We start from the raw sequence: 15,501 nt of genomic DNA on the forward strand, positions 1-15,501 counted from the left end.
AGTTTCAATTTAACTTTAACATTTAAATGATGTCCTCGAGGCTCACAACAATAGACTGAGCTGGAGCTATGCAGGTCTGAAAACACCTGTGTGACGTGCGCAGGTCGACCTCTGATGCCAGAACAGCAGGGAAGCGACTCGCTCTCTAATGAACGCCATTATCTCTCTTCTTTTTTATAATTTCACCGTTTTCATTTGTCCACACACACACACACACACACACACACACACACACACACACACACACACACACACACACACACACTCACACACACACACACACACTCATACACACTGCGCGCGTGGTCCCTCCTTCATGTTTTGTCAGGAATGTTCATGTGTGTTTTTGCATTGATAACACGGGTGTGTGTTTAGTTTGTGACATGTGAGTGTACCGATATGGAGTAAACTGGCCCCGGGGATGGAAAAACTGTGAGGACAGGAGATTATCATGGTGAGTAGACAACAGCTGTTGTGTTTATTAATAATGATTATTTAATCAAGGTTGTGTTAATGGCTGAGTGCGGTTTATTGTGAAACCATCTTTAACATGGGAACAACCTGTCTACATTTCTGATCTCTGAACAACTCATTTTTCAAGAAGTGTCAAATGGTCTTGTATAAGTATTGTGTTATTTTTCTATTAAACAATTTATTCAAATTAGAAAAACATTAAGAAACTAATACGATTATATTTTTAAAGCATTTTGTAATTGTGATTATTTTTCATGGAAAAAGGAAAAGTTTTGCCAGAATAATTACACCTCTTTTTTGTTATCATGTAACCAGTCACATGAGTTACTAGAACAATGCTGTTTTGTCCTCTTGTGCCTTTATGTTGTCAACACTGTTGACAGCCTGTAAACAGCTGTAGTGCTTTTTTTTAACAGTTGTAGTGAAAATATAAAACTGTTAATAAAACCAGGTTGTAGGGCTGGGAAATATATCTACTTTTTAAGATATAGCTATATAATTACAAACAAGATTAAGGATAAGACAGTATCATTTATATTAATATAGTTTATATAGCGTTGAAATAACGTTATATGTTTCTTCCCCGCCAGTTCACCTGTTTCTCCTCTCACTGTCGGTCCCTCTTGACCCTTCTCCGACTCTCTCTGTTCTCTCTCAGAGCCAAACTCCCAAAACCACCTGAATAACAAAAGACACAGTTGTGTGTATTATTTTAGGCAGGGAAATAAAAATAAAAATTGATCAAAGAAGCATTTTAATTAATTTAATATTTCACAAATGGGTCTGTCATTCTTCCTCTACATGTTGACGTTGTGCCTCTGTGACTTTTGGCCCATATTGATTTGACTGAGAACTGATTTTGTTTTTGTTATTACTTTACAGAACACCCCCCCCCCCCATCTGAGATATAGATTATCACCATTCAGCTAAAAACTACATATGTGCAACAAGATATTATTTCACCCAGCCCTATGCTCACAGTCTATCATAACCTTCTACCAAATTCTTTAAAGTCTCCATGAAAAATATAATAATATTAATATTCTGGAAAGCTTTATTTTAGAGAAGGAATTAACCCCCAAACACTGACAATGACTTAACTGTCGGTAAAGTTATTTTTTTGTGGGCAGTCATTCATTTATTTTTTAATTGAATGTTCTTGCGTGTGTAGGTTGGCTGTTTTTGGGTTGATAATTGTTAGTTAACTTCTATCTTTGTTTGCCACATCCAGGCGGACCCGGAGGTGTCGACACAGAGTGGGGGCTATGATGTGGAGCTGTTCGTGGACACTCCAGACTACGATCTGATTTGTACCATTTGCCAGGGGGTCCTCAGGTGCCCAGTGAGAGCTGCATGTCACCACATCTTCTGCAAGAAATGCATCTTACAGTGGCTAAAGAGGTCTCTAATCTATGCAGTGGACAATAACACAGAAATATTGAGCTGTTTTGGATTGTTTTAAATGCCTGGTTCATACAGGACTAACTGATATCTATGTTCCTCAGGCAGGAGACCTGCCCCTGCTGCAGGAAGCCTGTCAACCCCAGCTTGATCTTTGTGATGTTCAAGCTGAGCAAATCTATTGGTCGCATGAAGATCAAGGTAGGAAAATAAAAAATAAATGTTTTATCAACTGATCATAAACGTAAGTCTAAGGATCCACAACATGGTCTAAAAGGTGGCCCTAAAGTCAGACTTTGAACTCTGGAAGGGGGTCGGTAAAGATGTCCCTTGTAGAAGATTTGGTCTGAGTGTCTGGCCTCCTGTTTTAGCTCATAGGGTGTCTCGTAATACAGTCACAAAATATATAACAGAGCGGATAGAACCAGCTTCACTTTATCATTTCACCTGTTAGTTCAGTGTTTTTAATCGTTAACCCATGAAAAATTAAACACAAAGATTTTGCCGTTGAGGAATGTTATCAAACACTTGTACTAAAATGCTTAATTGAATATTAAATTTAGACTCTATTCTCAACGATACATCTCAAAAGGACGTCGAGAAACTTTTTTTCTGACAGTGTCAGTTATAGCTGGTTATTAATATTAATTAAATCAATCAATCTTTATCTGTACAGCGCCAAAAATCTTATCTCAAAAAACTTAACTTAAAAATGTTGAAAATGTATTATTAACAGTTTGTAAATTAATTGAAATTAGCTCCATCATGTATCAGTAATACAATTTTAATGTACGTCCTTAAAAAGCACTCACAGGCATCTGGATCTGTAGGGCTTTGAGTTTTTTATTTGATAATTTACACTAAGTTTTTCTATACTTGCATTGTCGTAATGATATTTTTCAAGCATGAATTTTCCAAAGTGTTTTTTTTTTATTCTGCTGACTACTTCCACCTCTGTGAAATAATTTACACTAATTAGCATCTCTTTATGAAAAGGACTCTCTCGTTATGCTGCAGTTAGGCAAATGTTTATCAGGTCATTTACAGCCATGGCTTTCTTTAATCTCTGTATCTCTGGTCTGTTACAGTGTAAGAATGAGATCCGGGGTTGTGCAGAGACGTTCCCCCTCTCCGAGCAGTACTGCCACAGTATGAGCTGTATGTACGAGCTCATCCCCTGCCCATACCAGGGCTGCCGGGCACAGCTCCTCCGCAGGGACCTGGACACCCACGCACGCCACTGCGAACACTGGCGTCAGCCGTGCCACATGGGCTGTGGGACTATACTCTCTCATCGCACCCAGGCGCAACACAACTGCTACAAACAACTGAGGCAGGAGTACGAAGCAAGACAGAGGAACCACAGGGCCATCGCCACCGCCCTGCAGAGGAAGATGAGGAGGATGCAGAGCACCATGGCCCACATGAAGAGGCAGATAGGCCTGATCTGTGAGAGTCTGGAGGTGATGGACGACCTGAACGAGGTAGAGGAGGAGGACCTAGGAGAGAGCAGCGGCAGCTCTGGGACTCCGAGTAGCAACAACAGTTGACAAATCCCAATTCACTGCTGCTGGCTGGCGACTGCTTTGTGTAATTCTGCATGTGTTCTTTCCCTTGAAAGTGTGTTTTTGAATATGTAGGCTGGTATATGATTACATGAGTGAATTTGTAAAAAATGTGTGCTGTTTCTTAATTAATTTTGTAATAAAAGAATATTCATCATCACTCACTCAGTCTGATTTTCATTCAAGAGAACAGCAGAAATTATTTCCTAAAAACAAATGATCATACAGGCCTCAACATAACAGTTATTCTGCTAATTTTCCCATCAAATGTTCCTCATGACTTTCTGTTTTTTATAAATAATGTTTCAAAAGATAAACGATAATTCAATACGTCAAATACATTGTTACAACCTTACAATAAAGCACAAGATTGACATGTGGAAAAACCATAGGGAAAAACAGCCACTGGGGGCAGTAGCAAATATTTTCCCTCTCTAAGAAGTATCGCGAGAATACAGCTATATATATTCCTGCGGGACCGCTCACTGGTCTTCTTCCTGTAAAAACGATCACGTAAGTCGACAGCAACATCCTTTGTTCCGACTTAAAATCCTCTTACATCTCAAACATCATCCTAGTAAACACGTTGATTTCACGTTAAAGATGACGACTGAACATGATATTTTAAGTGCTGATGTGTATTTACGAGGGAAACGTAGATAAATCCGGTATATTTGTTATTATTGAAAAAGGTCCTCAATGTGCAATATGGCGACCCGGTTTCTGTAAGATGGATAACTGCGAGATATACGATCAAATGTGAGATGAATAAAAATGTAAATTAAGACTTTTGCTCTGTTCTACAGCAAATGGCGGACGACGCCGGTGGTAGAGGAGGGTTTCGCGGAGGTTTCGGTGAGCGCGGCCGTGGACGGGGCCGTGGACGCGGCAGAGGCCGTGGAAGGGGCCGCGGTGCCCGGGGAGGCAAGTCCGAGGACAAGGAAGTAAGTGCCAGACTGGAAAGCGCATGAATTCTCATTTTAATGTTAAAACTCCAGTCAAGTACGAAGAGCCCCCTCTAATGGATCTTTGTTTGATATCAGTGGGTCCCCGTCACCAAGCTGGGCCGTCTGGTTAAGGACATGAAGATCAAGACCCTGGAGGAGATCTACCTGTACTCTCTGCCCATCAAGGTAAGCAGCAGCTGAGGATGGATACAGTAACTGTCAAATACTGTGCATGGTTTTAATTAGCTGTCTTAGTGTAAAGGAAGGTCTGAGGAAAGATGCATTAGCATACACCTAAATGGGCCTTTTAACTACAACCTGTCACGATTTGTGAAGTTGGGCCAAATTTGTGAGACTCATCACACAAGTTTAAGAGCTAAGATGAATTTTCTTTGCAAATTATGATTATTTCTGGAAATCCAGGTTATTTGCAGTAAGAGAATTTGTTAAATGCAATTCTAAATTATATGAAAGCATATCATTTCTACCCAGTTTTACTAATATTTGCAAAAAAAGAGTTTCAACATAACTTTGTTGTTGAACCAAATTACATTTTGCAATCTAGGTCAAATGGGGTTTCTATAAGTGCAAGTGATCAAAGACTTTGTTTCCCAAACTACCCTAGCGTATGCACTTTTTAGTATGAAGAAAACTGCAGGTTTCCATCATAAGGATAAATTAAAATGGATGCAATGGTTTTAGTGGCAGCATCGAAGCAGCCATGAAGTTGATTTCCTTTTTTCTTTTTCCTGCAGGAGTCAGAGATCATCGATTTCTTCCTGGGATCTGGTCTGAAGGATGAGGTGCTCAAGATCATGCCTGTCCAGAAGCAGACCAGAGCTGGTCAGCGCACCAGGTTCAAGGTGAGCTTTCATCATGTACCAAAGGCCTTACTACCCCACGGTGCTGATGGTCCAGTTGTGACATTGTCCCCGTTTTGCTTTGCTTCCAGGCCTTTGTTGCCATTGGTGACTACAACGGCCATGTTGGTCTGGGAGTGAAGTGCTCCAAAGAGGTGGCCACAGCCATCCGTGGTGCCATCATCCTGGCCAAGCTGTCCATCGTCCCTGTCAGGAGAGGTTATTGGGGTAACAAGATCGGAAAGCCCCACACCGTGCCCTGCAAGGTGACTGGACGTTGTGGCTCTGTCCTGGTGCGTCTCATCCCTGCCCCCCGTGGTACCGGTATCGTGTCAGCCCCTGTGCCCAAGAAGCTGCTCATGATGGCGGGTATCGACGATTGCTACACCTCTGCCAGGGGCTGCACAGCCACCCTCGGCAACTTCGGTAAGACCTTTGTGTTTGCAACCGCTTTAAATCAGTTCAGTGCTTCAGTTTTTCTCCTTGCTCTGCCCAGCTTCACCTCTGCAGTGGTGTAGTTGTCGTTATCCGGAGAGAAAGAAACGAGTATTGTAATGCACGGCAGAAAGACTGTTAAAGTCGTCTCCTCTGTTCCCCCTTTCAGTACTCAACATCTTTTGTTCAGAGAAGTCTGCAGCACAGTAATATGTTCAGCGCTCAGTCTAAAAACCTTATTATTTCCTCCACAGCCAAGGCCACCTTCGATGCCATCTCTAAGACTTACAGCTACCTGACCCCTGATCTGTGGAAGGAGACCGTCTTCACAAAGTCTCCCTACCAGGTACAGTACAGTGACTTGAGTGATCATTATCTCTTTTTTTTTTAAAGTGAGGCTCATGTATTAATAATTGTGTTGTCTTTTTTTTTTTCTTACCCCAGGAGTTCACTGACCATCTGGCCAAGACTCACACCAGGGTGTCTGTGCAGAGAGAGAGGCAGGCCGCCGCGGCAGCAGCTCCCCCCTCCTAAACGTTTTATAAAGAGAATTGTTGAATAAACGTTCTGAAACACCACAATGTTTCTGTGTCACATTTTTACTTAATGTAATAGAAACTTTGCTCAACATAAAGCAACTCTAACATGCACTTTATTTTGAAGATGTGAAAGCAGGCCAATATCAGACTACGTAATGGATAAGTCTAGGTATTTGTAAATGTTTGAAGAGCATATTTATGACTATACCGTCTGCAGAATGAAGCACATGTATCTATTTGCTGATGTCTGACTGTCGACATCATGGACTTCCATCTCGGTTCAGGCTGCAAATGATCAGTTTCATCAGCCAAAACAATCCACTCTCCCAAAAAGTAAAAAAAACATGCTTAATTCTAAACTTTGCTGACAAAGTAGAGTTACCTGGATTCATTAAATGCCACTGTTAAATTTTGGTATTAGACTACGGCCCTTAATGTAGCCTGTAATTCTATCGGTAAGAATATGTTTGAGTTTCTTATAAAAGCACTAAAAACTTCACTGAAACTTTTAAAAAGGAACACTAAATTAACCCCCAAAAGGTTTCCTTAAAGCGAGCCAACACAATGCCTGAAAATTAAAATTGATCTGCAAATATATCAAAGTAATCCTGCACATACTGCTTTTTTCACATGAGGCTCACACAGCTTGAGAATGAAGGGGAGATACGGCTGTACAAGTAGCAAGAAACAACAATTCAATCCCTTTCCTCCACCTGCTACTGAGGTGCTTGTCAAATCAGTTACCCTGGTTTTTAGTTTGACCATCGTGTCTTGGTGTTGCTTTTTCTTCCTCACATTTCTCTCCAAATCTTGTCGTACCCTGTTAACATGACTATAGATATTGTATCCCTTTGTAGAGAACATTTAAGTAACTTCGATAGAGATATGTAGAGTTATGTAACTTGGATAAAAATCCAGCAACACACTTTAGGAGACCAGATTAGTCACATACATTTTATTTTACAATCTTTACACGGGACCGATTTCATGGCGACTGTTCTTAAGCACTCTGGGCCTGGGCAGCCATCATTCGTTCTTTCTGCTTCATTAGACATTTACGACTACTGCCGTACGCTCCCAGGTCTCCATCTGGAAGAAAAAGAGTCAAGTTTTAAATATAGCACAAGCATAGGTCAGACAAAAATGACACTGAAAACAACTACATTCCTCAACGTACATAATGTCATGATGGCACCAAAACTTATTTTCCATTTATTTAACTTCTTATAAAGTTGTTAATAAGCTTCTGTCAGTCGTTTCAACATGGACACAAACAGTATTTGTTGCATGATTTACTGCATCTGTGAGATAATACACATTTAAAGACTGACAAACGGCAAACTTTGAGTCTAATAAAGCACCTATGGAACATGTAGAGTTAGTGAAGACAGTTTTTGTTTTTTAATCACATGACTTACAGCGTAACTGGTAGTTCTTGGCTGTCTCAGTGAACAACTCCATTTCTTTTGCACAGTTCTGGTGGAAGCTGTGTCCCTCTCTGGACTGGCAGGCCCGTAGACGCTCCTGCACCACCTTCATAATCTCCTGGTCCACTTTGCTAAGGGGGCGAGGACAACAACACCATATTGATAATATCTCTGAATAACACAGAGGGATCTTCTACATGTACTGTATGCAGGGAGGCGACAACAACACAAGTAACTCCAGGGTCACCTCGAATAGGAATAAATAATGCAATAAATACCAAAAAGTATTGCACATAACAAATTGACAGTTCAACTATTCAAGAGAAAATAGCATAAATGAGCTAACAGGCATCAGGGGGCTAAGTCTGGTTTTCCATTAGCGTTGAGGTTTATACCAAGGAGTTCAGGAGAGAGAGCTCTGTGCAGGACACTGAGGTTAAATATCCTGTAGAGTGGTCTCTGTGGACCTTGCTAGCGCATGGCAGCATTTTAAGCAGTGATCACATACAGTAGTCGTCTTATTTATTGAATGTATATTTGTATAGGGACAAGTACAGAGCAAGTAAAAGGATGCCACTCACCACATTATTTATAATATGAGGTAATTTGCAATGCCCATGACTAGGAAGGCCTTAAAAATCACGATATGGAAAAAATAAGCCATAAGCCGTTTTGACACAGACACCCAAAATGTGAATTGAATCAACTTTCCTTGAAGTGCCATCAGGGACACCTGATCATCTCTAACAAAAGGCTGCTGCATATCACATTTTGATAAGAGGTAAACTTACAAGAGGTGCCGTGGTCTTGTTAAATAATATAGTGTAGAAGGGCTGTAAACATTCTTTTTTTTTATTTTGATTAACGATGGTATAGTATAAAAATCTACATCTATTTCAAAAGACAGGTGCTTTGGAGAGGAATTAATGCCCATGACTTCTGTTCTTGTTACTGTGGTATCTAAAGAGGTATCAATGTGTTTTATTAGTATCATATCAAAGTTAAAAATTCTGGTATCAGGACAAAGATGAAGGAAAGGAAAGCTGGAGCTCTTTGTTTCAGGGTCAGGAAGTTTAAGAACATGTAACACTGTCAAATGTAGGATTTGTTCTAAGTGTCTAATGCATTTCCCCTCAGAAAGAACCATCAGCTGAACATTTTTCTCCCACACATTAACATCTTTAACCTTTACTTACTAATCTCTCCTCCACTGCATCTCAGCCTCATAGTAGCAGGTGTAGTCTCCCTCCTGGCACTCCGTCAGGTAAGGGACACGGCGGTACTTCTGGTGGTAGTACACGGGCCTGTTGTTCTCCCTAAAGCCGTCGATGATACCTGGATGAGAGGAAGAAAACTGCTCAAAGAATGGCTTTCACAATACGCAAGGCAAACGCGTCCTGTGCAGGGATCCTTCATGATGCTATGAAGGACGCTTGATAGCAAAACATCTCGCTTGTAGCTGTCGTTAGCTTTGTGGGGTTAAATCACACAAACCACAGCGATGTGTTTGATCTGATGGGGTATCACACAGGAAACTAACATAAATTAACAGTGTTAACCAGTGACAATACCAATTCAACAACATTTTTAGGCAGCATCTTATTGTGGCTATGTGTCTGTGCTATTCGGTTAGCTAGCTATCCCAGCTAGCCATGTTAGCTTGAGTTACCTCTAAATGTGGTGACAGGAAGGTCCACGGAGTAATAAAAGAGTTTAGTCAGAATCACGGCAGGGTTTGGCAGTGCGGTCTGTTTGTCCACAACCGGAGTCTGCCGTGGAGGCGCAGGGTACGCAGCTTTGTCATCGTCTGAAGGCATTATTGTGCCTTTTACTCGCCTTGTTCTAATTCGACCTCGACAGTCCTGTACTGGAGACGCGCATGCGCAGACGACTCTATACAATGGCGCAGCAGAGGTCAGGAATTTAAAACTTTACTCTAAAAACATTGAATTCTAGATATTTTAAAAACAATTTCCCGTCACTTAGGCTATCTGTAAATCGGAACTTAACTTAAGTCCAACTCCGTGATTTACAAAATGATTTAATTCTTAATGTAAAGGTCACAGGTAAAGCTGTTGTACCATTACAGAGCAGCAGAGGGTGGTGCAGAGCTGCCATCCTTTATCACTAGTGCATGGTCAAAGCATAGCAACACTTAAAATAAACAAGTAAATAGTCCGAAATAGCATAAATCAAAGCATCAAAAATCTATCTAAAATCTATGTTTGGTTAGGGAAAATACAAAGTTGTAAAAAACAACATAAGCTTGTGTTTATGTTTGCTTGTTTAGTAAGTACAGGATGCTGTAGAAAACTAAACTGTTTAAAAGCAATATCACACTCGTGGTTGTTCTGTTATACTGGATATCAACACTGCCGCAGTCACAGCAGTGCAGATATTCAGTACAACATCACATTGTGCAGATTAAAAACATGAATATAGAATGGCAATACAGGAGAGGGTTCATAGATTTAGGCTGTGATACACAACTTTGCTTCCAAGGGTGTGTAAAAGGAGGCCCTCTCTCCCAGCATTCCCAGACATATTGTTTCTCTTTACCATGAATTGAGCTCTTCCTCCCATATGGTTTCATGTTTTTAAAAATGTTTTTGTTTCGTCAACATATAAGCCCAGCCAACATCTGGTCGTATTAATGTGCCGTAGAGAAAGAGAAAAGTCTGTTTCCCTAACAAGGCAGGTGGATATTGGCCTCATGACAATGTCAACTTTCTTTTTCCTCCCACTCTCCTTTCTTGGTTACATGTTCCTGTCTGCTGGGCCTCCTCACCCCCTCAGACCCCAGACTTCGCCCCTCTCCCCTCCTCCTATCTCCTTCTCTCGTCAGAACTTGGCAGAGATCTCCTTGTGTGAAAGTGAATACGGCTCCTTAACTGGGCCAAACACCAATTTAGAGTCCTTACACTGTGTATCATCTTATATATGACCCTTACTTCAGCACTGGCACCTCTCTCTTTCTATCCTGCGATCGGACAGTGAGCAGACATGGTCAGTGCTCCTCTTATTTTTGGGTTTTCTCTCCTATGAAGGATATATTGATTCACTATTTTATTAATAGTTTAACTCCTTGATGTTTATGTGTGTCACTTTATCTGTAATGTTGGTCTCTAAGAAAAGATGAAGCATGTTGAAAAGTGATCTTATAATGGCTGCCTTAGAGGAGACCACGTGTACTAGAGAAATGGCGACTTCTCTTTTAAACAGCTTCCCATTGATTGAGTTTTGCTGTTTGTTTCTCAATCTTTCTTTTTGTATATTTGATGCTAATTATGTCTACATCCGTCTATCTCTCCTTCTATATCAAACTTTCACTGTAGCTTTTCACAGCACATGGCTGTTCACCAGTGAGTGTGGTTCTGCTCCAGGTGTCTGCCTGTTGAAAGGAACTTTTTATCCCCTTGCACTGTTGCCAAATGTTTACTCATTGGTGGATTCATGTCTGGGCTTTGTGAGAAATAATATTACATAAAGCAGTCTTCTTAATGTAGAGTAACAAGAGGTTACATTTGTTGTAATTTTTTAAATATATACAAATAGATAGTTATTTGGCCTTTTGCTGGGTTTGTTTATAACATTTGAAGAGGCAGAAATCAAAAACAGCTGACCTGAAGAGGCGGCCACATGCTTAAAATTGAACTGACCTGACTATTATGGCAATTTTGTGTTCAGGTAAATCAAATTACAACTTTTGAAGAATATTTACATCACAGGATTTGACAAACTGGGACAGATAGCTGTATTAATTTTACATGGCAAGGATCAACTGGTGTTTTTTAGAAAGTAAGTAAAGTTTTAAAAAGTGAAGTAAGTAAAGTAAAGTGCTTTACATCAACAAATTACAACATACATATAATAAAAACAGGAACAAGCGTGTGGTTCGTGGACCGACATTATTAAAATCCTGCTATTCCTGCCATGATATTTTAATGACTAGTTGTTGTAGAATAAGTATCCAGAGAAAGGAAACAACAGTAATCTTAGTGTCTAGAAAACTTCAATAAAATGAACTATAGAATTTTACAAGAATATATAAAATATGAGCTGCACAGTTTTGCAGGAATGTGCAAGATGATTGAGGAGTGCAAAAAGCTTGCAGTATGAAATGCAGAGACAATGTGGGATGTAAACAGATAACAATCCAGTTTTTGTTTCATTTCAATAAATGGAAATTCATTGAGACTCATGATCTTATTCCAGTCTCACCGCAAATTCCACGCACCCCGCCACGGGCACATGGGGTTCCTGCCCCACAAGCGGAGCAAGAAGCACAGAGGCAAGGTGCGCACCTGGCCCAAAGATGACCCCAGCCAACCCGTCCACCTCACTGCCTTCATGGGATACAAGGCCGGCATGACGCACACGCTGAGGGAGATGCATCGCGTCGGCCTCAGTATGTATGAATGGGTCTACTTCAACCTGAGTGATTCTCATCTCATTTGTTTAAGCGGTTACTGTGAAGGGGCCTTATGTATTCACTTGTTAGTATCCAACAGTGAAGTGCTGAGATTTAATGAAGCTTCTGGAAGCATTAGTATAAAGAATCAATACAATGAAACTAGATTAATCGTTTCCATTTTTCTGTTTCAGAGCAATCAAAGCGAGAGGAAGTAGAGGCGGTCACCGTCATTGAAACCCCTCCTATCATGGTGGTCGGGATCGTGGGATACGTTCAAACTATCCGTGGTTTGCGATCACTTAAAACCATCTTTGCCGAGCACCTCAGTGACGAGTGCAAGCGAAGATTTTATAGAAACTGGTGTGTGGGGGGTAGCCTATCATTTTCTTCCATGTGTTATTGTTGCTGCGCTGACACATGTGTACACTCAGATATCTAAATTGGGTTTGTCTGCTTTTCAGGTACAAGAGCAAGAAGAAGGCCTTCACCAAGTACAGTAAGAAGTGGCAGGATGAGACAGGAAAGAAGCAGCTGGACAAGGATTTTTCCACGATGAAGAAATACTGCTCAGTAATCAGGGTTATTGTTCACTCTCAGGTAAACCAGCAAGAGAGAGAGAGAGAGAGAGTGGGCAATGAAATGTGGGAAAGGGGACACAGGTCGGAATCGAATCTGGGCCGCCAGAGGACTACAGCCCTTGTACATGGGGCGAGAACTAACCGCTGAGCCATTAGCGCCCCATGATTTGTCAGATTTTATTATTTCATACAACTTAAGACAAGAAACACAATGTCATAACAGCATTTGAGCGTCCCAATCTGAGTGTAAAAATGGTGTCTCATGAGACCCCGCAGGTGTAATACTTGGCAGAAAACCCCTGCATATCTCCCTATGTCTTGAGTCCACCCGTGCTTAAGAGCAGAGCTGTAAAACTTACCCACCTGACTACGTGTAGTAGTAAAATTCAAGATCTCCCTGCAGCACAGAGCCAAACGACTCCAGGCCACGACGCTCTGGGGTGCACTGCGGTGTGACGTATCAAATGGCAGTTTAAAAATACTTGAACCTTGCTGCCAAGTGAACTTTAATGTTGGTGGTAGTAAACAACATGTATATCACCCAAGTTCTCTTTCTCTGGGCTGGTTTTAGCTTCAGAAGAAGTAAAAATATCAAAACGTGTGCTTCACTTCAGGGCTGCGGAGACCCCCTGATTTATCATGCATACTTCAAACATGATCTTTTGCTGAGTAGTACATCTAAATATAAACAGGACAGGTGCTAGTTAGCATAGTAAGTTCAACGCAAGATGCTTTCTAAGCTTTTGGACCTCTCAATGTGAGCTTTTTCATTTCTAGATGTGATTGCCTCTCGTCTAAATGTTGTGATTAAATAAAAACTGTGGTTGCGTTGGCATATCTTCTTCACTCAGATGCGAATGCTGGCCTTAAAGCAGAAAAAGGCCCACATCATGGAGGTGCAGCTGAATGGGGGGAGCATCTCGGACAAGGTGGACTGGGCAAAGGAGCGTCTGGAGCAGGCGGTCCCCGTCTCTGCTGTCTTCAGCCAGGATGAGATGATCGACGTTATTGGAGTCACCAAGGGACATGGCTTTAAAGGTTTGGGAAATAAATCTGGACCAATGACTTATAAACTAAATGTACTGCGATATAAACGTACGTCTGGCCCTTTGTGTCGACAGGTGTGACAAGCCGCTGGCACACAAAGAAGCTTCCGAGGAAGACTCACAAAGGTCTGAGGAAGGTGGCTTGTATCGGGGCCTGGCATCCGGCCCGTGTGTCGTACACGATAGCTCGTGCTGGGCAGAAGGGCTACAACCACCGCACCGAGCTCAACAAGAAGGCAAGTTGATGGAGTCACACGTTTCATCTTGAACTGGAAGTATATGTTGGAAGGTTTACATTAATGCAAAATATGGTCCTCAGATCTATCGTATAGGTAAAGGTGTGCACATCCAGGATGGAAAGGTGATCCGGAACAATGCCTCCACCATCTACGACACCACCCAGAAGGCCATCACTCCCATGGTACTCTTCTTTTTCTGCTAGAATTTTACAAAATGCACTTAAAGCTCAGAGCTGCAGGGGGCAGGAGCCGATCCCAACTGCCACTGGGGAGGTACACTCTGGACTGTTTGCCAGTCAATCTGAGGGCTGATATAAGAGACAGACAACCAGCCAAACTCACATTCGAACCAGGAACCTCCTCGCTGTGAGACAACAGCGGTAACCACTGCACCACCATGCAGCCCCTACTTTTACATATGTACAGGACAAAATCAGCTAAGAGATATGATGCACTGCTTTGTCTACAGGAGGCGCCAAATCAACACAAACCAAAAGTTCCTTACAGGAGCTTTAAGAGGGGCACAAATGGATTTTAAAACTACTGGTAGTGTAAATTCTGATAATGCTCTCCATGAGGCCCACATATAATAAAAGTGATAAACTCACCTGTAAGACACATGCTCCACTCTTAAACTGGCTTGTCAACTGGTAAGTTAGACACAGAGAGTGTATGAAGAATTGAGTTTGTCCTATGGCCCATTTATTCTCCTGAAAAGTCCAGGAGTAGCTAGAAAATGTTGCTGGCGAGAGGACTGTAAAGCATACCTTGTTCAACATAATGCCAGTGGGACTAAACGCCAGAAAGCAGAAGAAGATAAATGGCTGGTGGTTAATACCACATAGTGCTTTACCACAGTGGATATCTTTTGATTGCATTTTTTATACTGTAAGGGCTTCATAGACAATGTCCTTGTGAACACTCTCTCTTTCATCTCTTGTCCTGTCATGTCCCTGCAGGGAGGCTTCCCCCACTACGGTGAGGTCAATAATGACTTTGTGATGGTGAAAGGCTGCGTGGTCGGAGTTAAGAAACGTGTTCTCACCCTCAGAAAGGTACAGTGATACTTTTAAAGTCTAATTTCAGATCCAAAAGACAGCTTGCAGTACACATATTTTCTGACTTAAGGCTGACCAGATAGAGCATGTTATTGATAATTAAAGAAGAAGGGCTTTCAGAGCATCATAAGAGTACAGTCAGACTTCATCTTTGTGCGTCCTTCTCTCTAGTCTCTGCTCGTGCACACGTCTCGCAAGTCAAAGGAGGCCATCGAGCTTAAATTCATCGACACCACTTCCAAATTTGGCCACGGCCGCTTCCAGACTGCCCAGGAGAAGAGGGCATTCATGGTGAGTGTGAGGAGGAAGTTTGGCGCACACACAAATCTGATCTGAGTCTTTTTAGCGCTCCTTAACCACTGACCTCTGGTTCACCTGCAGGGGCCGCTGAAGAAGGACGTAAAGAAAACACTGCCAGAGCCTCTGACTGAAGAGGTCTGAAATAAAAAGGGAATATCTCAAATTTTGGGACTTTAAGATAATAAAACTGGGTGCAAATACATCAAGTATTGTGTTTT

At 41.6% G+C, this 15,501-nt stretch overlaps 4 protein-coding genes across 4 annotated transcripts; 3 read left to right on the forward strand and 1 right to left on the reverse strand.

The window, feature by feature from the left end:
* rnf151 (ring finger protein 151) lies at positions 1-3,604 on the forward strand. The gene is made up of 4 exons (XM_020636242.3): positions 1-454; positions 1,706-1,875; positions 1,980-2,076; positions 2,964-3,604. The coding sequence occupies exons 1-4, from the start codon at positions 452-454 to the stop codon at positions 3,423-3,425; spliced, it is 732 nt and encodes a 243-aa protein (XP_020491898.2). The 5' UTR covers positions 1-451; the 3' UTR covers positions 3,426-3,604.
* A 255-nt stretch (positions 3,605-3,859) lies between these two features.
* Positions 3,860-6,263, forward strand: rps2 (ribosomal protein S2). The gene is made up of 7 exons (XM_065964565.1): positions 3,860-3,953; positions 4,247-4,384; positions 4,484-4,573; positions 5,143-5,250; positions 5,340-5,673; positions 5,937-6,028; positions 6,127-6,263. The coding sequence occupies exons 2-7, from the start codon at positions 4,250-4,252 to the stop codon at positions 6,214-6,216; spliced, it is 849 nt and encodes a 282-aa protein (XP_065820637.1). The 5' UTR covers positions 3,860-3,953; positions 4,247-4,249; the 3' UTR covers positions 6,217-6,263.
* An 898-nt stretch (positions 6,264-7,161) lies between these two features.
* ndufb10 (NADH:ubiquinone oxidoreductase subunit B10) lies at positions 7,162-9,540 on the reverse strand. The gene is made up of 4 exons (XM_020636283.3): positions 9,318-9,540; positions 8,845-8,983; positions 7,640-7,779; positions 7,162-7,310 (listed from the first exon to the last, which is right to left on the reverse strand). The coding sequence occupies exons 1-4, from the start codon at positions 9,463-9,465 to the stop codon at positions 7,222-7,224; spliced, it is 516 nt and encodes a 171-aa protein (XP_020491939.2). The 5' UTR covers positions 9,466-9,540; the 3' UTR covers positions 7,162-7,221.
* A 957-nt stretch (positions 9,541-10,497) lies between these two features.
* Positions 10,498-15,489, forward strand: LOC109985818 (large ribosomal subunit protein uL3-like). The gene is made up of 10 exons (XM_020636233.3): positions 10,498-10,654; positions 11,864-12,056; positions 12,254-12,422; positions 12,524-12,659; positions 13,492-13,678; positions 13,762-13,922; positions 14,006-14,107; positions 14,885-14,980; positions 15,155-15,274; positions 15,365-15,489. The coding sequence occupies exons 1-10, from the start codon at positions 10,652-10,654 to the stop codon at positions 15,422-15,424; spliced, it is 1,227 nt and encodes a 408-aa protein (XP_020491889.1). The 5' UTR covers positions 10,498-10,651; the 3' UTR covers positions 15,425-15,489.
* The last annotated feature ends 12 nt before the right edge of the window (positions 15,490-15,501 follow it).

This window comes from Labrus bergylta, chromosome 16, assembly GCF_963930695.1.
Source record: "Labrus bergylta chromosome 16, fLabBer1.1, whole genome shotgun sequence".
NCBI classification, from domain to species: domain Eukaryota; kingdom Metazoa; phylum Chordata; class Actinopteri; order Labriformes; family Labridae; genus Labrus; species Labrus bergylta.